Below are 26,211 nucleotides of genomic sequence, written 5' to 3'. Positions count from 1 at the left end.
TTTACCCCCCCCCCTCCCAACAGCATGCCATTAACATTTCTCTTTCCCTCTTTTCTCTCACCGTCTTTTTCTCTCTCTCTTTGCCTCTCCCTTCAACTAACCACATGATGCATTTGGCCTTATTATACACCTTTCTCTACTTCTTTCTTCTCTACTTACACTCCCCCTCTTTCTTTTACTTCACCTCTCACTTATTCTACTTCCAACAGGTGAGTGAACAAGCAGATTATTATATAGATGGTTAAGTAAGATATGTCTCTCTAATTTTATGTCAAACCTGGAAAACTTACTGCACATAAGAAAAATTATTAGAATAGTAATATCTTATGGTAGAAAAATTTGTTGACAAGCAAGGATACTGCAAAAAATTTGAAAAAGAAGTAATTGATAATTGTTTAGCATGCATCATGAAATGTAAGAACTTAAGTACATATGAGCTAACAGATAAATAAAATCAACATAATATATTTAAAAGGAAAAAAATTTAATTGCCTGGGATGTCTAAAAATTGACAGAAACTTTTACAAGATTGAATTTTCCTAGCTTCTCTGTATTAAACGCAGGCTCATTGTTTCAAAGACCAATAGATTCCTTAGTTAAACATTATATAATGAAAATATCGATGTCTCTAAATTAATTACTATTGGAAGTAGCTAGGAATATGAAGAGTCTAGTCAATAGATGTTCTTGCTTTATTGTTGTAGCTACTATCATATTCCATCCCATTCATATGGAGAAACTAGTGAAAAGATTGCAAGTCCAGTAAGAAGCTTAGTGAGAAATAGCAATCAACATAGCTGGTGGTTAGATGCTTAAAACTCAAGTAAGAAATCCTTGTTGCTATAATATGATGGACTATGGTTATTACTGTAGAAATGATTAATGGTACAAAAAGAAAGGAAGTTTTTATGTTGTCAGCTGTTAAAGAATTAACTTTATTGTCCATTACTGTCATTCACTTACATATTTCTTTTGGTATTTAACAGAAGTGAAACTACACAAATACTTAGGAAAGAAGGTAGATCATATTTGTTGCTCTAACAAAACAAACACAGGAAAGAAGTAACTGATGACTGAGTACATTAATATTGGTAAATAGTGTTTCCACTTGATTTCTTGAAAAACTTTGGGAAAATAGATTTCATATTGTCAATGTTTTGGAAAGAATCTTATATTTATTAGATATCTTTATATTGCTATAAACTGAGTTTTCTGAGGTATTTTGAATCATATTAATGATAATTTCATAAATAGGACTGAAACAAAAGTTTTACTTAATTGGGCAACCATGTCATTGTATAGAAAGTAAGTTCAAACCTAACAGAGATCTGAAGATTGGTGAATATACTACTCAGAATAGTGCATATCAAAACAGAATCAATGACTTAATAGTCAAGAACACTAAAATAATAAAAGCCATGCCCATATAAAAATATAGATAAGTTAATGTCTGAAGCTATCCAGGTATCAGTTTCATCATTAGATATTAATTTGTAGACATTACAAGATGACCACCTTTAGACCTTTGAGCTGATACTTAATACAGGATTAATGCTATCTTTGAGACAGCTGTCACTGACACTGAGTACATGTTTTATAGCATTTCAATTAAAGATGCTTTCTATCTTTCTATTAATGCTCAAAAACTCTATTACAATTTAGACTCTGTCATCCATTACAGCCAAATTAAAGCTACAGATCAGTCTACTTTATGTGACATTCACTATTTAGTATACTTTCCAAACTGTTCACTTAAAATTAATAATCTTTTCTGGTTTATTATGTTGCTGTGCAGAAATTCATCTAAGATATTCATTAGCTACCAATTGTTATAGAAGGAAAAGAAAAACATTTGAAAGTGTTTAAATAAATGTATTGATTAATTCATAAATATATATAACTATTTATTGATAGTTTGTCAGCATTTGGCTGCACATTAGATAAGACATATATATATATCCATATGAGCCTGCATGAGGGGAGAGAGAGGGAGAGAGAAAGTACACACACGTATTAATGATCAACTGAGCTGTAAGTTAAAAGTGCACTTGGGAATGGCTAAATATTTTTCAACAGCTGGGTGTTGACATGACTAAAAATACAGCATCACTAGAAGTAGCAACAGAGTGTTTGCCCAAATGATTTCTGATTTGCTTTTATATTAGTATTCTAGGTTGTTTTATATGGGCTTCAAGTCAGACAGTGGGTACATAATCATGTCAAAATTAGTGAGGTCTAGCATTTATTTCAATAAAATTATATGTAAACCCACAGGTAGTGAGAGAGAGGGCAGCAATGAGAAAGACATGGGGCAAGAGAGAGAAGAGAGGTGCATGGGCGAGAGAGAGAGATACAAACTAATATATTAATGCACAGCAGGCATGCAAAAACACATTCACAGCCCTATGTATGCATCAGTTTTTATGGATGAAAATTCCTTTTGAGCAAATGCCAATAAAGCTTACTATCTTTGATGTAATTCAATGTTTACAAGTAAACTCTACTGTCAATTCAACAAAGGAATTTTGCATTGATCATATTTCTAAGATAGAGTGACAAATAATTTAAAAGAAATCATTTATATATCAACATACAATATAATATAGCGGGTGAGATCTTCAGTTTGTAACATTGTAGTCAGCAAGAATAATAGGAGTAGAAATTAAGAACTGATTAAAAAAAAAAATGCTGCAGCACAAAATAGGGGTAGAATTGTTGACTGATGCTGATTTGGTTGTAATGTGTAGCAGAAAAATATTAGTACACTAGTTGGTAAAATATTGTTTTTGATCTATGGTCAATTGCACAATGTTTGATAATGAGTTAAGTATATAAAACATTTTAATGCCAACTCTAAGGTTGCTGCAAGGATTCCAGTTTTTTCAGACTAAATCACAAGCTTCGTGTAAATGAGTACAAAGCATTTTATGCTTTTTAAAGTAGATATTTATAATTATACAACGTTTGTTTTCAAATTAATTTATCAATATTTTAAAATGATTTCAGGTGTTTTCCATTTTCTCATATCAAACTTTACACGCTTCACATGAATCAATTCTTTATAATCTTATTTGCAAGGTTTAATGTTATATTTTTTCATCTGGTCTGCTTCTATCACATCTAACCTCAATTATTACTAGCATTACATAACTTGTTAAACAATTTGATAACTATTCTAACCATTTTAAACTTCAATTTTTTTCTATGATTCAACACTGCAAAATAAATATAAAAATCATGCTATTTTACCTTTAAAGATTAAGGCAACCAAGTATAATAGATAGTTAAAGAAAGCAATAACTAAACATGAACTAATTGCTAAAATAAGATGTAAGAATTTCACATATCTTTTATGTTGAACACAAGCTGTTGACAGATATAGAAAACTGACTTCCACTACAAATTGATATAATACATTGTCTGAAAGCAACAATGCATTCAAGCATGGCCTATTCAAAATTGAAGCTGCTTTCTGAACAGACTGAAGGAATTTGTTAAAAGATGCATCTTCTGTAAACAGCTCAGTATAGTTGCAGCTGTTTTGCATGTTAGGTATATTTGTCTATAGAATACAGCAGAAGAAATTTCCTGCATTAATAGCTTTGGTACTACTAGTACAAACAAGATGCAACAATTTATTAAGCTGAAATTTAACATTTACTTGAATTTAAACATACAACAATCTATTTTTATTATCTTGGGAAGTAAGATTTACTGCGAGTTGAAGAATATGAAATCAGTTTACCAATTATATTTGTCCATCATTCACAGAAGTATCTCTTAAATAAACCATTACTTAAATACTGACTTGGTCATAAATGAGATGAAGTTAAGAAGTAATTTGGGGAAAAGACAGATGAGCCAAATCTGGAGAATTCTTATTTCACTTTGACATGCTTGTTAATCTTTCATGTTAATATATAGATGTCTGTTTTGCAGTTACTTACACACTTGTACTTTTAACGTGAACTGTATTTTGCATGAATAAAGGATTAAAGGATCTATAGAACTATGTAACATGTATTGTCAATTATGGAATTAAAGATAATCTGGGAAATGGTAAGATACATAAGATACAATTCAGTTAAAAGTAGAAACTGATGTATGTTAGTTTGCCATGACTTTTCGTATCATGAAAACCATTCTAAGATTAACAGTTTCACTACATCCTTACACTTATAATGTCTCACACAAACTGTTTTATACACAGAAACATTTTGTATAATCTGGAGAAATAATCAGGATGTCAAGGAGTCTGAATCTGGGAACTCCTTTGCCATTACTATCATTCATATAAATGTGAAGTTGTTGTAGAATTTTGAACATATATAGTCATAAAATGAGAACCACTGTTATGGAATCGAATGCCAGGTATATTTCATTAGTCAATATCTCTATCTCTGTACTGATTCTTTACAAGCCATTTATCAAAACTATTATACTGGTGTTACCTTCACACTTTATAGTTTTTAGAGCAGTAAAATGAATGGCTCAGCACTTTTTACATGACTCCAAAAAGAGGTGGGGGCAGTACATGTCTCTTTGACACACCGATGCTAAAAGTAACAGATAGGGAGATGAAAAACTCAAATTTGGATCTTGAAATTCCAGAGCCAACAAGATAGTTATGATAGTGTTGAATGAAGGGCTAAAGTCAGAAAACAGCACTTTGATATCTGTTCTTTGCAGGTATCATAGTGCAGTCAACATTGCATCTTCCATGGAACTATTTGCATAAAAGACAGACTAGTGGTGGCAAACACTGGTTCTTATGCACATCAGGAATGTTCTCCAAAATTATTTCATTATGCAGGAGATGAGTTCAGGAGAATAATCATTACAACTGACTGTTTAGGCAATGGTATAATAATTAATTATTTTAAAGAATCAAGGACATTATATATGTATTTTTATGAGTATGTATGAATGCACATATATATAGTATCAGCTGAGAGAAAAATGTATGTATTGGAAATTTTTAATATGCTAATATTTATCGTGTTATATTTTTGTATGTGGCAAAATGTGATGTGCACACTAAGAATTACATTTGTGTCCTACTCCAATCAGCAAGAATAACTGCAAGAAATAGCTGTCTTATATATTATATTTATTTCTATAATTTTTGGTCATTATAACGAGTGTGTACTTAAACATGTTTGGATTTAGTTTTAATACTACTTAGATTATTGGTAAAATTGTTTCTTTCATTGAAGAACTATCTTGAGTGAGTAAATTATCATGTCACGATGGAGATATTAGCAGTACAAACTAAGCCAATAAACTCCAAATGAAGATACATTGGGCTTATTATTGCTTTCAACCTCTCTATGTTATTATTTTTATCAATTTGATCTACAAACACTTATGCTTTTCATCACTGCTTTATGTATCAAATAAAAATTATAATTAAGCATTCATCTACATACTTTACTTTCTTCACTTCTTTAAAAATATTTTTTCCCTAGCTGCATACATGCACATGCAAACACAAATACAAGCATGCACACACACACACACACACACCAACCACAACTCTTCTGACAACAAAAAAATAACAAGTTTTCATGTATAATCATTATTCACAAAGCTTTGATAACTTGGTCGATTTTGTTTCTTTATTTGTGTGTTGATTACTTTCACTGCAAGCTGTAGGATTTTGCTATTCTGCTACATTATCTGACAGTTCAAGAGCCTGTTTCATAGAAATTAACTGCTTTTATATCTCTTGCTGACACTTCACAACTGGAGTAACTGTTCAACTCATTCTTGCCATCATTGAATTGAATCTATCCAGTTCATTCCCATCTCCTCCAACATATATTTAACACTTTACATTTGTCAGTTTGTTAGTCTGTTTTGCCAGCTTTCCTATTTATTTTATTCCCCCTTTTATTTTATAGGTCTTCTGAAATAATTTTTACATTGTTCCAAGTATTAAGTGACATTTCAATACATGGTTAACTCTCAAGATAAGTTGTCTTAAGAGTACATTTTAAAAACTTTCTTGCAAAGGAAGCCAAAAGTCAAAATCAAATAGCTTAGTGTCAAAAAGATGAAAGAAACCAGATTCACTTTGGATTTAAAGGGGATTCAGTACTTCAACTATTTTCCTGTCATCATTACCTTTGTATGATTAGGTACTTGAATTAAGAAATAAAGATTCCACTTTTACTCAATGTAATACAAACTGTTTATGTCAGCCTATTTGTTTCTCCAAAAGCAACACTATCCTCAATTTTTTATTGCACACATTAATTCTGATCAAATTTAGTCTATTAAGGTTGGGATATTCTAAACTTTGTTATGTTTATAAGAAATTTGGTTGATGTGAGACCACTTACATCTTAAATTTATTTTGATGTATAATCAGGTTCTACCAATTAGTACTATAATATACCTTGCATCAACTACAAGGTTAATATAACTGTTATGAGATTTTAAATAAAACCAAAGACATCAGAGCTTCTTTAACAAGAGTTGGGTGTTGTGATAAAATCAAGATATGTGTGAATATTCAGATGATATTCTATAGAGGTAGGCTTAGAAATAACATACTATGGAGTTAATCAATCAGTCTTGATAAAGGTATTACTGTGGAGCAACATCTTAGCAGAGGTGATCAAATATGAATAAATATAAAAGCTAGTGAGGCAGGTGATATCATTATGGCTTCATTTTTATAATTATTGGCTGGGAAATACACACACACATATATGTTGACTGAGCTTGATGAGCTAGCTTGTTGTAAGAAGCCTATGAAACTTTAAGTCACATGGGGTCAAATCAAACTGTTTTAAATAATAATTTCACATTTTAGCACAAGGCCAATAATTTTGGGGAGTGGGTAAGTCAATTGCATTGACCCCAGTGCTTGACTCGTACTTATTTTATTGACCCTGAAAGGATGAAAGGCAAAGTTGACCTCGGCAGAATTTGAACTCAAAGCATGAGACAGAAGAAATGCTGCTAAGCATTTTGCCTAAGAAGCTTGTAAATTCAAGAGAATTTGGCATTAAGCCTGAATTAGATGAAGAACCAGAAACCATTGTCACCAAGCAATCAACATGAATCAAGCAGACTGCAAAAAAGAACAGACAGAAACAAATTGAGAAAAGGTAGAGCCAGAAGCTCCTGCATGGACAGTATATTCTTCAAAGTCAAAATGCTGATGTGAACCAAGTAACAACCTATCAGTGAATGAGAAGTTCAGGACTGAAAGCAGAAAATGAAGGTTTCATATTGGCAGCATAAGATCAATGCTTCCTAACTAGAAACTACTAGGCTAATGTTCTTCAAAATGGTAGTAATCTAAAATGCAGATTCTGTGATACATTTGATGAAACAATGGACCACCTCGTTTTGGGATGCCCTGGGCTGACACTGAATGAATACAAAAATCGCCACAAAAGGGTAGGACAGTATTTACATTGGAAAATATGTAAACACTACAAAATCAGCTTACTTGTATGAACATCATCCTGAACCAGTCATGAAGATAAAAATATCACTGTCCTCTAGGATTTTCCAGTCAATACCAACAGAATGAGCCAGGCTAATTGACCAGACATAATTATTAAAGACACAGAAGAAAATACTTGTAGACTAATAGATATAACTGTTCCTGATGATAAAAATATATCTGTAAAGGAATTTGACAAATTATTTGATTAGTAAATACAGCAGTGCTGAGGCTTGAAGATACATCAGGGTAAGACTAGTAAGAGGAGGACCGAGCAGTGGGGATTATCTGATTGTAAAACACATGGCAAATCATCCCTGGATTCAAACCACAGCAGATCAATAACTGCTACAGCAAAGACCTCTTCCCAACAGGAAACTGCAGGTTTTGAAACTGGTGCATCAGAGAGTACTCGGAGGAAACCGAGGGTTCTGAGGCCTGCTGCTAATGAGAAAGGAAAATATAAAGAGTTTGAAAAGTTATGTCGAGCTCTTTATAGAATGACAGGATCTACAGTGGAGAAACTGGGAAAGTTAACAAGCTCAATATGTGATACAGGAAAGGAATTTTTTGGAGTGAAAGATAATATCCAGTTAGTGAAAGGAAAGTGTGGATCTACACCATAACCAGCCACTGCCACCTCTAAATGGGCTAAAGCATCTCTTAGAACCTGATATTGAATTTCAAATTGGTGACATCAGTAAGAAAGAGGTGAATGATTTCATGAGAAAAGCTAGAGAAAAGAATGCCCCAGGAGGTGATGGCATCTCATGTGAAAATGCAAGCTGGAAAGCAGAGAATTTTCCAAATGAAGTCAAATGTAGAGGACTTGTTGGACACAGTGTTATCATTAGGCCGAACTCATTGTAAAGTAAATACCCCCATGACCGATGTCTAAACTACAGTGGAAAAGGCTAGCCACTGGATTTGGTTAAAAAGAGATGATGAGTGAAGGCTAGAAGAATATTGAACTTTATTCGATAACCAGGGCCTCATATCAGTGAGGGGGCGAGTGTGCATTGATGCTATTGAGAGGTAGGCCCTGAAACAGCATGCATTCTCTCCTGATGACCTCATACACTTGCTGGCTTCTGGTATGTGGAGCTCTCAACTGGTAGCACTTGATTGTGCAAGTTGTTTGCAAAACAACATATTAGGACCTGGAAATTGAAATACAAAAGATGTGGCATTTTAAAGCAAGAACTATTCCTGTTATTGTAGGTGCCTAGGTATGATAAAAAATGATATCAGAAACATCTAGACAACATCCCAGGAGAATCATGTCTTAGAGAAATCCAAAAGATTGTGCTGACAATATCTGCCCATGTCCTTAGAAAAACCTTATCAATTTAAATGTCTGTGTTGTATTACAATGAGTTACTTCGCTACTGCCCCTGCCTTTTCCCCTCCCTAAGCCTTCAGTCATACTGTAACACCTCTTATCCTTCACTTGCCCTAAGTGATTGCAGCAAATATGCAGATTAAGAGTAAACAACAGCAAAAACAACAATAATTATAATAATAATAAAAAGAATAACAACAACAACAATAATAATGCAGTTCTATATTTAAGAGATGAGACATTATTTACATTATTTACAGTTACATGGTATTTGTTGTTAACAATGTTTTGGCTGATTATATCCTCCAGCCTTCATCAGGTGTCTTGGGGAGGACAAATATCCGTCAAATGTAAATAATGAACAATAATAATAATACATATATCATCATCATTTAATGTCCATTGTCTATGCTGGCATGGGTTGGACGGTTTCACTGAGCTGATATGCTGGCAAGACTGTGCCAGGATCCAGTCTGATTTGGCAGGGTTTTCTACAGTTGGATACCCTTCCTTACACCAACCACTTCGAGGGAATAATGGGTGCTTTTACGTGCCACCAGCACAGGTGCCATTTGTGTGACACCAGTATCTGCCATGACTGCAATTTTGCATGGCTTGATGAGTCTTCTTCTTAAGTATGACATAAGGTCAAAGGTCTTGGTCATTGCCTCTGTGAAGCCCAACACTCAAAAGGAGCTCAGCCATTTTGCCTTCATGAGGCCCAATCCTCAAATGGAACTCAACCACCTTGCCTCTGTGAGGCCTATTCAAAAGGAAATCAGCCACCTCACCTTCATGAGGTCTGCTTGAAAGGAACTCAGCTACCTCACCTCCATGAGGTCTGCTTGAAAGGAACTCAGCCACCTCACCTCCATGAGGCCCACTCAAAAAGAACACAGCCATCTCACCTCCATGAGACCATGCTCAAAAAGAACCATCAGGCCCAACACTCGAAGGGTACTCAGCCACTTTGCCTTGGTGAGGCCCAATATTCAGAGGTTGATTTTTTTTACGTGCCACTAGCACAGATGCACCTGGCTTGATGGGTCCTCTTAAACAGAGCACACCACCAAAGATCTCGGTCACTAGTCATTGCCTCTGTGAGGTTCAAAGTTTGAAGGCCATGCTTCACCAGTGGATCCCATGTCTTCTTAGGTCTACCTCTACCACAGGTCCTATCCACAGTTAGAGATTAGCACTTCTTTACACAACTGTCTTCATCCATATGCATCACATAACCATACAAGTGCAGTTGTCTCTCTTGCACACCATATCTGATACCTCTTATGTTTAACTTTACTCTCAAGATGCTCACACTCTGTCGAAAATGCACACTGACATTGCTTATCCAGCGAAGCATACTGGCTTTTTTTGCTTTTAATTCATAATTTCATTTTATTTTACATGTGTTATGCCACAGCACATTAGCAAATAGACTTCACTCTATTTTCATGTAAGTTCCAGACCAGTGATTTCTTTCATTTTGAGATGATCTGAGTACATGGTATTGATAAGTGACAACAATGGCAAAATATTAGTATTTACCATTCTTGGTCATTCAGTGTGAGTTGTATCACTTGGTCTGGGGCATTTGGTATTTTTTTAATACTCAGTGTCATGTAGTGAGCTTTCTCTAGATGCTATTTTGCATAAAGTTTGACATATAAACAAAACACATACATGATGTATGGGCAACCAATAATATTTACATTCCTAGAGTTGCTTTTAATTCAATATACAGAGTGTTATGAATAAACTGTCACCTAAATTACACAAAAATGAAAATAACAATGACATCTCATTTTAACAGATATGTTTACCAAGATTACATAACTGAAATACTGAAGAGTAAATTTACTCCATAAAATTGCCATTGGCTTCAACCACAGCCTCCAGATGACTTCGGAATCTCCAGCAACTCTTCTGAATTGTCTCCTTGTTTAATTTGGTGAATGTTGCCATAAGCCTTGCCTTCAGTTTATCTTACACATAATAATCAAGGGGGTTGCAGTCTGGGGAATTAGGTGGCTAGATGTTAGGGGTGATGTGGTTGCAGAAATTGTCTAACAGCCATGACTGGGTTCTCCTGCTTGTGTGGCATGGTGCAGAGTCCTGTTGCCAGACATAGGGTCTTTCAGCAGCCACCCTCTTGACCCAGGGCAGCACTACCTCCTCCAGGCACTACATGTAGGCCTCCGTGTTGAATCTGAGACTGTGTGGGAAGATGAATAGAGGCATAACATCACCATCACTGGTGATCATTCCAAACAGCATGATGATGACTGGATTTTGAGTTTTATTACTCACGGTACATGTCCTGAGATTGCATGGTCTTCAGATTGACACTCATACACTGTGAAATGTTCATATTGGAGCTTCTGGCATGAATGCCAAAAAGTTCAGCATGCTGTTCTGAAATTTCTGGCAGAGTGAATTGCATTGTGGTGCTGTTTTTCTCACAGACAATGCCCAATTGACCCTACTATATTGTGCAGTCAACAAAATCAAAAACAATGTGTAAAATTAAAAATATAAAATGGCAACAATTTACCCACTGCACCCTGTGTGTGTGTATGTGTGTGTGTGTGCGCGCATGAGAGAGAGAGATCAGACATCAAACAATATACTATTGGTTTTGGTATATGACTGATCAGAATGTTTCTGCTGGTTATGTGCTAACCATTGTCACAAAACAATATTCTTTCATTTACTTTATATTCAGTTTTCTTTTACTTTTGACTGTTATAAAGACTAAAATATGTCATGATGAAATGAAAATATATCCACTCTAATATTTATATCGTGTGTGCTTTTATTTCTGACTAATGGACATATAACTAATAATATATACAAAATGTGAACATTATCTGTATCCACTTAATTATCAGTATATTACACCCTTCAAATCAACAGGCTCAAAACATTACTGGTAGGAATTCCTGAAAAATCAATGGCTGCCATCGCCAAAGAGGTTCATGTGTTGCAGTAGACTATTAGAACTGCAGTACTTAAGGATATTCAGTACAAGGCTTATGTGCTGAGAAGAGACCAATTAATATCTGAAAAGACATGGGAAAACTGTTTGATCTATGCCAAGCGGTTACTTAAGATAAAAATGCTCATGAACATGACACATTAGTTCTTCTCTAATGAGAAAAGCTTCAATTAAGACCAAAAATCTAACAGGATAAATGATAGATGGTTACAGGCAGATCCTTCAGATATCTCCAGAGTAATGCACACTAAGTTTCCATCAATTGTGATAGTTTTAGGAGTGGTGAGGTCATGTCACCTCACATCTTTCCACCAGTCTTAGAATTAATACTGCTGGATATGTGGAAGTACTGAAGACAGTTGTTAATCCCAGGATGGATGAAATATGCAGTGGTAGGCCATATATGTACTTCAACAAAACTCAGCACCTTTTCACAAAAACCACATATCTCAAGAATGGATGTCAGACAATCTTTATGATAATGTAACACTAAACTTGTGTCCTCCAAAGTTGCCAGATTTAAATCCCTTGGATTACTACATTTGGAACAATATTGAAAGGGGGACTAACTGATATCCTCATAATACCATAATTTTACTGAAGGCTGCCATTATGCAAGTGATGCCTGAAATAAATAAGTACCATTTAGTGCAGGTATCTCAATGATTCTGGTTCTGCTTTGAAAAAGTAATTGAAGCTGAAGACAGATATATAGAATAATCTTGTAAGAAAGCTTCTCAAGAGCACATGCACAATTTCTTATCATAATGCATCTGTGTGTGTGTGTAATTCAGAGAGTGAGAGGGGAATGGAAAAGAAGAATCAACCTCAGCACTCCACTGTTACTTTATTAATCAACCTATAGAGGATGAAAAGCAAACTGAAATCCAAGACTAATATAACAAGACATAATCTATAGTTAAAATAAAATATAAGCTAAGTTTACTTTTAAAACAGAAATAAATTGAAGAGGAGGAAAGATATTATATTTGACACAAAGAATATACAAATAATAACTGAAAAGGTATAATTTAACTGACAGACTTCCACACAGTTTGTTTTTATCCATTTTAAACACAATGTTTGGCTCACCCTGAAATTATGCTGAAAGACAGTTTTCCACGATATTGGGACTTCATGATTGTGAAAGAAACTTTTAACCCATTTGGCCATACTGCCTCATTACAAATGTTTGCAAATTTCATGATTTTAGTTAAATTTTTGACAAAGAAATTGCAATAATCATCAAAGACAGTGTAATGTGAATAGGATAATCTGAAAATAAGAGTGCTTAAAGAAATTGCAATGTTTTGTGGTTGAAATGTAGTATAGATCTAAATTTAAAAGAAAAATTTCATTCTACAGATGAAGTCAATAAGCTGAAAAATTATAACCTAACAAATCATCAAAAATCTGTTTAGACATTTAAAAGAAATCGAGGTATTTTAAAAGTTGATTTTCTGGATTTTTGTCTCAAAATAGAATAAAGTAAAAGCAATGTGCTTACCTTTGTTTGCTCCAGCTGATTTGCTGCTATCCCCTGACCATAATGAACCAGTAGTTTCTGATGCAACCCCTCCAATACCACTATCTGGATAACTGTCACGGGCACACTTGTTTCGTAAATGAAGTTCGTATTCCACAAGCATTTTTGCCTGTTTAGATTTTGGCAGATCTGTGTTCTTGAGCATTGATACAAATGAGTCATCTCTGCAAGGGTACCCAACAGAATATGGTTGGTGCGGCACCGATGGCTTTGAAGAACCACCCCGATCATAACTGTTAAGACTCTTTGTTCTTGACACCGAAGGATAACGTCGGTGGTGTGTTTGTCCTCTATTATCTATATAGGGATCTTCATGGAACCCTTGATCGTTGTCTTCCTTTTCAATAGGGGACACTGGGAGTGATCGAAGCATCCGCCTCAGCGAATCACTGTCAAAGTCTATATTGTCAAAGGGGACGTTGGGCGTCTGCGGGGTCAGAGGCTCAGGTGGGGATGGCCACTCCGACTCTGGGGATTCGGACGTAGATGGGTGGGTACGTCCATGTCCTTTTCCACCAGACGCTGGAGCTGAAGCCCTTACAGCAGAACTAGAACTTGAAGCTGCAGGGGCCGAATACCCCGCACCCCCTCTGGAATTGGATGAAGGTGATTGATTTTTGAAAATATCCCCGACAAACGCCGTTTCCATCTTGACTGTTTCCACCATTTTATTATCTTTTGGCGAGCAAGCTAAATCCCGTCCAAAAGTTGTACATGTTTCCGGAGTTTCTGGTTCAGAATGACTACTCCCTTTCTTGGGGGATTCCGAAAGAGTAACCAAATTGGGTCGTTCCTTGCTTTCTTCATTTGCCGTGCTTTCAGTGAGTTTGGACATGGAAGCTGGCGAATCAGATCGTCGCATTGTGTGGGATGCACTATCAGTTTCAGCCAATGATCGACGGGCAGGAGACGATGATACATTATCATAAACTGACACATCAGATGCAGGCTTTGATAGTGCAGGCCGATGAAGTGAACGTGAATCATGCACCTCGCGGTGCTTCATCCTGGGCATGGTCGCAGCCTCATTGAGAACACCTACGTCGGAGGAGGAAGGAGGGCAGCACTGGGAGTCATGTGAGTCCACAACATCAGAATCAGAAGCATAGCCTTGTGCATTAACATCGGAGGCCAGGGTCAATGGAGAAGAAATTACTCGTCGTGACTGAGCAACAGGTGAATTTGGAGAGGAAACTGATGAGAACTTTGCCTGTGGCCTCTGCTGTAAAAGGGAAAAGAAAAAAGAAAAAGAAAATTGTCAGTAAACAATTATAGCAACAATAATTTAAATAAAATATTGGAACTGTAAATTCATTATATATTTCACACTTATGCAATACTTGTATTGGGTATATGGTAGTTGTAGGTTTTGAAAGAATCTCAATATTTTAGCCACAAATAGGTAGTGTAAAAATCAAAATGTGCATATCAGTCTCTCTCTCTTTCTCTATCGATCTATCTATCTATCATTATTTTATCATGTTCCACACACACGTGCATGATCACACACATATGCATAAACACATAAAACACAATTCACTTTTAGAAAACTTAAGCTGCATTTTTCTATTTCATATGTTTTGACTTCCTTATATAGAAAGGCTACATTATAATTAACTAAATCATCTTCAATAGAAAATAAATTTATATTTATAAATATTTGAAAGAAATAATGTAAAACAATTAGGTTATCTTTTGACATATTTCATTAATGGGAAAGCATATACTTGACACCAAATCTTATTTTTATGTCAAAAGATCTTAGCATAATATATTAAAATGATTCAGTCATAACCTCTTGATACAATCAGAGAATACATATTTAGAAAAAAAATCCTCAAACTCATTTTAATTTCTATAGAATTTGTACTCTATTGTTTAATGTGAAATTTAAGCCTTCATTTTGAATAAAACAAGAAATGAACAATAATGAAATAATGGATCAAAGCTAAATTCTAAAATAGACTAACATATTCTTAAAAGATATGTAATAAGTGGTAACTATTGTTTATTGTTTAAATGATATTTAATAATAAATGATACCATAGAAGATATGATAGCTTTAAGTATCAAAGTAATGATATTAAAAAATCTAATAATTGTCCACAGAAAATAGATATTTAAACAAAGCAAAAGTGAATAGAAACAAAGAAACAAATCTGTTTAAGAAAAATTTCTCTTAAAAGAAAACAAGTTGACATGAGAAAAAATTCTTTATTACAAACAAGGAACATGTGACAGAAATAGATTAGTGCCACTAAAAATATACTGCAACATGAAATAAAGATTTATATCATTTCTAAACTTATGGTACAAAATGAAAACTTTCAGAGTTAGAAAGTTTTTTAATACAATGAAATATTTTTGTAATAACATTTATTTGGGAACCAAAGTAATTTAATCACTTCAAACATTCATTTAACAATGTTGAGATTTTGGTTGCAAATTTTAGTTTTAGTATTCTTTTTTAAAGTTATTTTCATTATCATTATCATCATTGTTTAACATCCACCTTCCATGCTGGCATGGGTTGGATGGTTTGACTGAAAACTGGTCAGCTGGTAGGCTGCACCAGGGAGATGAACAGTAGTGACAACGATGATGGGAGTAATGTAATGATGGGAAAATTCATACTACAGACTCTCAAGTTTTATTTTCTTTCTGATACTGAAACTTCAATTGCTAAATGTTACAGTTCTGAAGTTAGAAAAATAAGTAAATGTAATGAAATATTTATTGAGTGATTCCATATATTCTAATTCATTTTTTAAAATTATAATACTGAATGTTACTATTTGCTTCATTTTGCATATATAGAATATTGGACAAGATCTAGTTTTGGTTTGTACCTGGTTAGAGCACCATTGGTGCCCTCTTCCTAGTGAGACAATTACAAAAAAATACTTAAATCACTCTACCTAGCAATTGTTGACCAAGAAAACCTTTGATAGAGTATAATGCTCTATAATCAGGTTGTTTCTATGAAAACTATATGTAGATGAATAACTGAGAATAACCTTTCAAGCCATTGTAGATAGATGCTTTCAGCAAGGTAAGAGTTGGAAATGAGATCAACAATGGATTTATCATACAGGTAAACATCCACTGGGATTCAACTCTCATCCTCCTCTTGTTAATTATATTTTATTAGCCCTTAAAGAGAGGAATTTAAAATCAGCTGTCTGTGGAAACTCCCAAATGCCAAAGAAATTTCAAATATAGAAACAAAGCCTCAACTCAAAATATCTCAAAGTAAACCCAAGAAAGAAAAAAATGTTTGAATTAATATGAAAGAAGACAGGACCCCTACAGCTTGTGGGGAAAGTGGGTATGCAGAAAAAAAATATGTTGATTTTCTTTATGGTATATCAAGTATATACCATGTATGCATGATGGGTGTACTAGGATCATAGGCAAGCTGAGAGAGGTGTACTATATATGTGGCAAATGTACAATAGTGGTTAGTAGTAAATAAATATACATATACAGATTTCTTCAAATACCCAGAAGGGTTCTTAGAAGTAGCTGATAGACTTTTTTTTACCTAGGTGACCTAATAAGAAAGGGAGGCAAATTTTCTAAAAACAGTTATTAAAGCAAAAATTAGGTGAAAAGTTCAAGGAGCTGGTAACAAAGTATTTACCTCTCGGAAAGTAAATTGTATCATGCTTGCATATCATAGAATCTATTCTTCAATCAAAGAAATGCAATATTATATGATAGTAAAATGTGGGTCATTACTGCAGAGGGTTTGTGAAGTCTGGGAAGAAAGGAATCTACTGGAAATATATAAATGCTGGAATACAAATGAATATTTGTGATGTATGTGGGAGATAGCTGCATAAAAGAGAGCCAAGTTTTCTAAGTGAATAGAATGTGTGGAGGAGGGAGACCAAGGAATGCATGGGAAGAAGTAGTGAAGATGTATGTCAAAAAGGCCAAATCTCACAAAGAAGTTGTTAAAGGTCTATGATAAGTGGTAAAATATTGAGTAAAAGACCTGCTTAACACATATTAGCATATAAAAAAGACAAAAATAAAACAGGCATAAAAATCCTAATTAGAATGGAAGTCAGGATGTTTAATAAGTACATTTAGGTCTCTCGCCCATTTCTATAATTTTTAAAGCTTTTTGCCATCAACCATCTACTGTACTCCCTCTCTTCACAACTTTCTTATCAATCATTCTCTCTTTCCCATCAATCTACCCTTTCTGCCATTTATTCCCTTTTTCATCATTGTGTTTTTCTTCTACACGGTCTCTTACCCTTTGATCACTCTGTCTTACTCTCCTTATTTGCTCAATTTTATTATCTTAGTCTTATTCTATCATTCTCTCCATCTTTTGTTTTTTAGTACCCTCCCTTCAATTTACTCTGTTCCTCTTCAGTTGCTCCATCTCCTGTCACCCTTTCACTCTAATCTGATTATTGTCCATTACTCTCTCTCTTCTATAACCCTGTTGCTCACACTACTCTGGTTCTATTACTTTCTCCCCCTTCCACTTCACTACCTACATAACCATCACTAGTGATGTGATGGAAAAATGTTTCTTTCTGCACTCTCAATTATTTGGGAAAGAAAGGAAGAAACAAAGACAATGCAAAAGGAGTGGGGCTCTATTTACTCATTTTGAACAAGATCACTCCTCCAGTGCAAGTGAAGGAACAAATGAAATAACATAGGGTTGAGAGGGCTCTTTGGGTTTGCTAGGAGCAAGGCAATCTCTCTAGTGCTGGTGTCATGAAATATAACCAGTATATTGTTTGAAGTTGCTGGTAGTAGAAAATGCACCATGCTGTAGAAACTAATCTAGAAATGAAACATTAAGAGTAACATATGCTCCCTAAACTATCTATGGAGATAGTAATTCCAAATAAGTATTTGGATCATGACAACTTGTCCAGTTCATGCCAACATGGGGATGAATTTGTAAAACAATGAGGAGGAAATAAGGAGGAGGTTATCCTCCTCCTTATGATGGTGACAATGATAGCTCCTTAGTGATGGTGACAATGATAGCTGGTGGGTTAATAGACAGACTGCAATTTTAAGACTATAATATTAATGATTCACCAGAACTAATCAAAACTACCTACAAATGAGACCATGGTACCATAATACTTAAGATCCAATACTTCTGAGGACACCAGATTTATCTGCTATTTGATCCTAACAGGTGAGACCTTATCTTCTTTTTCTGATATGTTTTAACTTGACATAGCACATCATAAATAAGGAAAGTAAATTATTTAATCTAAAGAGCTTTTATTTATCATTTTTTGTATATCCAGTTACTATAATTCTTCAAATAACTAAAAGTTGATATTTTTTCTATAGAAATGCAAATAAGATGGAAAATTAAAAAGAAGAAACTGTCCATCATCTTACTAAGATTGATCAAAATAAGTACTGATTTGAACAGATTCAAATGGTTATATCTCAGCTTTATAAAAAATAATAAATAAAAACAAAAAAACAAATGCTTATTGAAAAGAAGCTACTATTTTGAAGTCACTAGTTTAAGGTAATAAAGATATGGTGCATACTAGAAAATATATTGGCAATATATTGTTTTGCGTAACATCAAATATAGCGATGAGCTGCAAAGAGTAGCGAATAGTGAGCTGAATTTTGATCTTATTTGATTTTGTTTTGATTCTTAATCATACTCATTTTACTTAACTTACTTTTCAAAAAAGTATAAAAGTTAAAATTCTAAAGGTGTCACCACTAAAAGATTTTGATTTCATGCTTACCTGGAAACAGCAAAGGGAAGACATTCTAGTCTACTCTCCTTGATAAACTATAAGAGTGTAGTAAGTTGTGTTCAGAAATACAAACATACTATGTTTAAAAAATTGTAACATCCATTTTACATTCAATAGTGGAATAATCTTTGATAATCTGGATGTTTCTACAGTGCAAGTTTTTATCTACAGTTTTCTCTCAATAGGAAATAGACATACTACAGAAGAATGGAATAAATTTTCAGAAAGACAAACTCAAGAAAACAATGTAGCTCACTTGAAAATGGATATTTTTCAATGATTATAAGTAACTTTAAACTTATGGTTTGTAATCAAATGGCTTAACAATATGCTTTAAAAGATACTGGATGAAAACATTTAATCTTTTAAAGGTGAACTGTAAATTAAACGTAACATCACAGATGCAAGTTATAGGCAATTGCTTTATGCTACTTATATGCAAGTTTAATGTGGAAAGAGTAACTTGTTTGATAAGTTATGGTATAGCTAGTTTAAATTTGAGTTCAAAAGTAGAGTTAGTGAGGTTTCCCTCTTGGTACATAGATGATTGCATTTGAATAATAGAAAAGGATTTATTGTATTGCTATTTGCTGAATTTGTAATGGAATTCCCCCACCCCACTCCCAATGCTAAAGGAATATCAGAAGCTGATTAAATCATTAAAAAGTTTATTAATATTGAAATTAAATTGGCCTGAAAGAAACTATAGGTTAATAATCAAACTTCTCTTTTTATTCATGATATAATAAATCAATATTCAAAGACTTTATCATTGTCTTATTCATCCTTTTAATTTACAAATACAGATTATGTGTAAACAGGGTAAGGTATACAACTGATTGCTGATATAAAATTCTGGCAATTTAGAAGAAACTTTTCCTTTAAAGTTAATGGTAAAATGCTAGAAGCATAACTGGCCTGGGGCCAAAGATAACATTCTTCTAAATAACAGGCTGAGCGCCAAGAGACAGTCATTTCAACTATATCGACTTGCAAGCTATGTAGTCTTTATATTTAAATGTTTCTGTGGCCACAAATAAAACTCTAATCCATTTCAAAGTATTCAGCTCATCACATAAATACATGATATAAGTGACTGCTAAATATCACTTTTCTACATGCAAATTTAAATGGGGAGATCGATATTCATGCTATGTATGAAAGAAAACCATTGTCAAAAATTGGCTAAAATATTCAAATAAAAAATTACCGTAGAACTTTATTAAATATTTTAAAGAAGGTTTATTCAATTTGATGTAGCTTACATGACTATGTAAACAAGATTATTATAAAGCATGATAAAAATATTTATACAAACAAGTGAAAATTAAAATAACTGCATTTGCAGAAATGTTGAATATAAACTTTTTATTTTTAAAAGGAAAAAAGAAACCAAACCAACAGAAAAAGAAAGTTCAGAAATGCCAACTTAATAAACTTATTGTTTGCTAGTTTACTAAGTGGTACAACAACTTTTGCCACTGCTTGTGATTATTGCTCCATAAGCAACTTTAAAAATTACCCATCACAAATTTTGCCCTACTAAATTGGATAACCTTCAGAAAATATGAAAATAAAACTTACTACAATTTTTTTCTATATATGAAAATCAAAACATATTTTTTTGTGGCTCTATATTTTAAACTTGAAGATCATAAATTAGAGACATATGTATTTGAGATAGAGATATTTTATAATGCATATGGAATGTAAATTTAACAGAGCAATTTGTCAGCCAATATAAAATTCTTCAATACTAATTTCTAATTATTGATTTCTGTTACTAATACAAGGCGACAAATGATGGGGATAAGGTACAGTCAATTAAACTAACTCCAGTAAGTAGCTTATTTTATCAATCATGTAAAAGTCAAAGACAAAGTTGACTCTGGAGGGATTTAATTAAATACTGTTAAGTATTTTGTCCAGTGTTCTACAGATAGATTCCATTAACTATTCTTCACAATTATACAGATAAAAATAACTTCAATGTAACAAATTGTTTCATCAAATAAGTTCTCCAGTCCATGTGGCCTAACCTAGTGCATGAAAATTTATCATGTTTGATAGCATAAAAGATGTACATATATATTAGACATGTCCCAATTTTAGGCATAAACTTATGGTGCATGTAGTATAGGTTCAACTTCACATATAAGACCTGGAGTGACTTTTGAGGCATATTTTTAGAAAAGAAGTGCTTTATATATCATTAAATACAGTACATTAAAACCAGTTTTAATAGAAGCATCATGATTTTCAGATAACATATATCTAACATCTATGACTTTCATTTTATTAGCTCACAATACTTCCAAACCATTCAAGTACAAAAATCACTTATCTTATGGAAAAGAAACAGACTAAAATGTTCCAGAGCAAAAAATTATTAGAAAACTAGTTCTCGTCTGCCTACTGGTGAAAACGAAGCCCTGTGAATAACATGAACTGGAGTTAAAATAGTACACATTGATCCAGCTGCTTGGTTGCATGTTACTAACAAAAGAGGTTATTATATTTTGCAAGATAAATTAAAATTCCACAAAAGTTTATTAGTAAAGCAATAAAACAATGTGCAAAAGCTAATATTGTGCATTGTTCACATGCAGACTATAATAAAAATAGATAGTTTATAAACACATAAGAAGACCTAACTAAATTATAACACAATTTATTTCATTAATAGATCTTTGAAAATCATGAGAATATTAAGGGTATTGTTGGATAGCAATTATAATAAGAGATATTTGAAAAGTATAAGACGTTTTTAGATTATAGTTTTGTATATTCAAATTAAGCAAAAAGCCTTGGAGTTAATGGGTAGAAGAATACGAAAAAATTTATTCATCTTAAAACCATCTTTCAATAAATAATATTAATAATCATTTCTATATTCTGCAGGTGCCCATATGTATAGAATAAACTAGTCTTAGGTATATGACAATGCATTTTAGTGTATTATAATTTTAAATCTTAACATATAATTTTTCAAAGGATTTTGTATTTGATAATTAAATTTTAAGTATCTGCATAAAAATCGGTATTAAGAACATTCCAAATTCTTAAACTCAAAAGTATTGTTTATACTAAGCTAGAAATGAAAGCAGTGAAGCACTTAGATCAGTGGTTCTTGACTGGGGTCCATACAAGATTTTGCTGTTAAAATTTATGAGCAATAAATTGGTTATATGTCTACAATACACAAAACAGTTAAATCTTTTTTATACAACTTCTAATTTTTAAAATATGATAGGATTTTTTTTATATACAGTGAATGGCTGTGGAGGTCTAGCAGAATAAAATAGGAATCAAAGGGGTCCACAGGCAAAAAATGCTTGAGAAACACTGACTTAGATTATTATAACACTTTTCCTCTTTGCTATTTAACAGGAACAAATATATTTTCAGAGAAAGCAAACAAAATTATTCTCATTCTTATCAGAACTCAGTACTTTACTAATTAGACTGTAATAGCATATCATTTAGGCTTTAGCTATCCTGAGAATATATATTTTTCTGTAACTATGGTAATAAATTTTACAGAGATTATTAAGAAGAGAAAATACTGTGTATGCTATATTTAGATGCACTTTTGGATAGAATTAACAATTCACACCTCAAATACCTGAGAGAGTACATGTCTTGTTATATCTTCCTTAGTATTTCAGTGAGTAAATATGGTGTATGTAGGATAAATTACTGATGTGTAAGATAAATTTCAATTGAATGAAACGTTACCTAACAGTGCATTTCAAAATAATAAATATGCTAAAATTGAATATTGTCTGTTTAGAAATTCTTGCTACATATAGGATATGAAAATAAAGAAAAAATGATTTCCTGCAAATTTTCTCTATTTAAAATTCAGATAGAAAGATAGTGATTGACACAATAATACAATAAGATAAAGATATAGGTAGTTCTATAGAGAGAAAAAAATCATCCTGAGACAATTTTATATAGGTTGCAATTCTGGTAATAGAAAAGTTAAAGTACTTCAGTTTAAAGAGTTCTTGCATGTTAATCATGAATGTTAATTTACAAGGTAAGAAACAACATTGAAAAGATTTTTTAAATGGTCAGGGATTTTTATGGCCGACATTTCTGAAAAACTGGTTTTTAGAATTGCCAAAGAAGCAACACCATATTCTTACAATATCACTGGAGTGATGAAATCAAGAAAAGAAACACAAAAATGTTCTTAGCCAAGAGTAGAAGGTCTGGTTGTTTGCAGCGGAGGTTGGCTGCAGGAGATTCCCAAAACAATCCATGTGGAATATATTTACAGCTCTGGTAATAGCAGGAGTGAGAGGAAGACAGCAGTTCACAGGTTAGGAGTTAATGGAAAGAAACACTTACTGGCTCTAGAGCAGATATGACGGGGTGAAGATAGTGACCTGTGGACTGGATTACTTTGTAGTTTAGGAAAAATCACTCAAAGAGTTTGATACCTTCTCTTGGTGACTTCTGGTTTAAAGTATCAGTGATAAGAAAGTAGCTCAATGTGTTAGCATTAACTGTATATATATATATATATTATATATATATATATATATATATATGTATATATAAACACATATTATGGGGTGGGATGGGTAAATTGTCACCATTTATATTTTTTATTTCATGCATGTGCATTGCTTGTTTTGATTTTGTTGACTACACAGAATAGTAGGGTCAGTTGGGCACCATCTGTGAGAAAATCAGCACCATGACACAATTTACTCTGCCATTGATTTAGAAATGACATGCTGTATTGCTTGGCATTCATGCCAGAAGCTCCAGTACAGACATTTTAGAGTGTTTGAGTGTCAATCAGAGGACAGTGCAATTTGAGGACATGTGCTGAGAGTGATAAAAATCAAACATCCAGTCAACATCATGGTGTTTGGAGTGATCACTAATGATAGCGACATTATGTCTCCATTCATCTTCCCACACAGCCTCAGACTCAACATGGAAACCTACATCAAGTGCCTGGAGGAGGTAGTGCTGCACTGGATCAAGAGGGTGGTTACTGAAAGACCCTATGTCTAGCAACAGGACTCTACACCATGCCACACAAGCAGGAGAACCCAGTCATGGCTGTCAGACAATTTCTGCAGACATCACCCCTAACATTTGGCCACCTAACTCCCCAGACTGCAACCCCCTTGATTATTATGTTGAGTGAGAGACCAACAAAACTCCTTGTAACATAAAAGATAAACTGAAGGCAAGGATTAAGGCAGCATTTACCAACTTAAACAAGGATACCATCCAGAAGAGCTGCAGAAGATTCTGAAGTTGTCTGGAGGCTGTGGTTGAAGCCAATGGCGATTTTATGGAGTAAATTTACTCTTTAGTATTTCAAGATATTTTTATGTAATTTTGGTAAATATATCTATTAAAATGAGATATCATTGTTATTTTCATTTTTGCGTAATTTAGACAACTGTTAATCCACTGCACCCTGTATATAGTTTATTCTTTAACAAGAATATTGTAGACAGTGACTTTAAAGTTTTAGCCAGTTAAGCCATTAACTATCACCAAAACATACAATAAAAATACACATTTCACATCTTTATACTAAACAAACTTTACAAATTATCTAAAAGTTTCCCTATCTTCAACCAAAATCCTCACAAAAGATTTTCTTATATAATTACACAAACATACATACATACATAAAAAATATGCTTGAACTCAAGTAAGTTGTAAAATCCTTTTCTAGTAAGAGAGAGAGAGAGGGAGTGTATGTGTGTGTGTGTATGGGGGGGGGTTGAGCACTGTTTGTGCATGTATGTTTAAAGTTTTGAGCCAAAGGTAGTTTGATATAAAAATCAAGTTTACAGACAAATACAGCAATTGGTGGATCCCAAACTTTTCTTTATTTACATTGTAGTAGGAAGATCATGATAATCACACCATACCTAAAGGAAAACAGTTTATTATAAAAATATTATGTACACTAATGTTATATTGTTAGAAGAACAGGATTACACTGTTGATTTCAACATAGTTGATAAATTGAATTATAAAAAAAAAAGATATATAATGCATTTACAACTTTTCACAGTATCTTAAGAGCTAATATGTAGCAAATATTTTTGAGAACCAGTGATTTAACTTATTAGATAAAGCACCAGTTCACATTTTTAGCAATTGTTGGACTTTTAGAATGGAAAATAAATAGATAAATTGTTATGGCAATGTTGTCAAAAGCCATCTGGCAGATATCTGTTTATAGAAGAAAGATTCAGAAAGAGATAAGAAAAAAATGAAAAATAAATGAAAATGGTTGTCTTTGCTATCACTACCTTCATAATTATATGGGGCTAGTGAAAGAAAGAATAGCAGACACTATCTGAAAATAAGTGAAAAATAATGACTGGTCTGCAATGAGTATAAACAGACAGTACTGATTTAAAATGAAATACGAGAAGTTGAAATGAACTGAGGTTAAGAGAAATAGAAACATATAGAAAGCAGGGCTGTATCCAGACTAAAATATTAGAGGAGGCAAAGACCAACAAAAACCAAACCAAGTTAGCAATTACAGTTTTATGCATTGTCCCAATGATGGGAAGGGGAGGGTATGTCAGAAAGGCATATATTTATGCTTGCAGATTTGATTTAGTATATTATATGGCAAAGGTTCTCAACCCATTTTGGCCAAATGCCCCCTTTTCACCCTTGGAATCACAAATGGCCCCCACTATAAAATATGTTAATTTTGATATCAGCAGATGGTGATTAAAAAATAAAGGATGCAGTTTTACATATGCGCTTGTATGCAATCGGTGATACAAATGTACAAATTGAAATGCAACAAAACGAAATAGTAAATGGTCTTATGAATGAAAGTTTGGCAATTGTGTTTATTTCCACCACATAACACTTATGAGATCAACATGTTGTCTATCAAACGAGTGCTCTTTGGTACAAGTAAATACTGATGAAATCATTTCAAACCTTTCCAATTTCCCATATCAAAATGGCTAGAACTTGTGCAACAATCTGACATATAAGCTGTTGTCACCCAGGAAGAGCATTTTTTTATGCATGAGTGCTTGCTAACATTCCTTTTGCCATTCAATCAGTTTCGCCTTG

At 33.3% G+C, this 26,211-nt stretch overlaps 1 protein-coding gene across 19 annotated transcripts in view; it reads right to left on the bottom strand.

Moving 5' to 3' along the window:
• LOC115209155 overlaps positions 1 to 26,211 on the bottom strand; it is a 1,103,332-nt gene that overhangs the window by 448,370 nt on the left and 628,751 nt on the right. For all 19 annotated transcript variants that reach the window (XM_036501160.1, XM_036501159.1, XM_036501162.1 and 16 more), the window contains one exon: positions 13,307 to 14,567. In XM_036501160.1, coding sequence (XP_036357053.1) covers positions 13,307 to 14,567 — 1,261 coding nt within the window. The remainder of the gene's footprint in view (positions 1 to 13,306; positions 14,568 to 26,211) is intronic.

This window comes from Octopus sinensis, linkage group LG3 (genome assembly GCF_006345805.1).
Source record: "Octopus sinensis linkage group LG3, ASM634580v1, whole genome shotgun sequence".
NCBI classification, from domain to species: domain Eukaryota; kingdom Metazoa; phylum Mollusca; class Cephalopoda; order Octopoda; family Octopodidae; genus Octopus; species Octopus sinensis.
The sequence above is the reverse complement of the archived record's forward strand: the minus strand, read 5'-3'. Positions and strand labels throughout refer to the sequence as shown.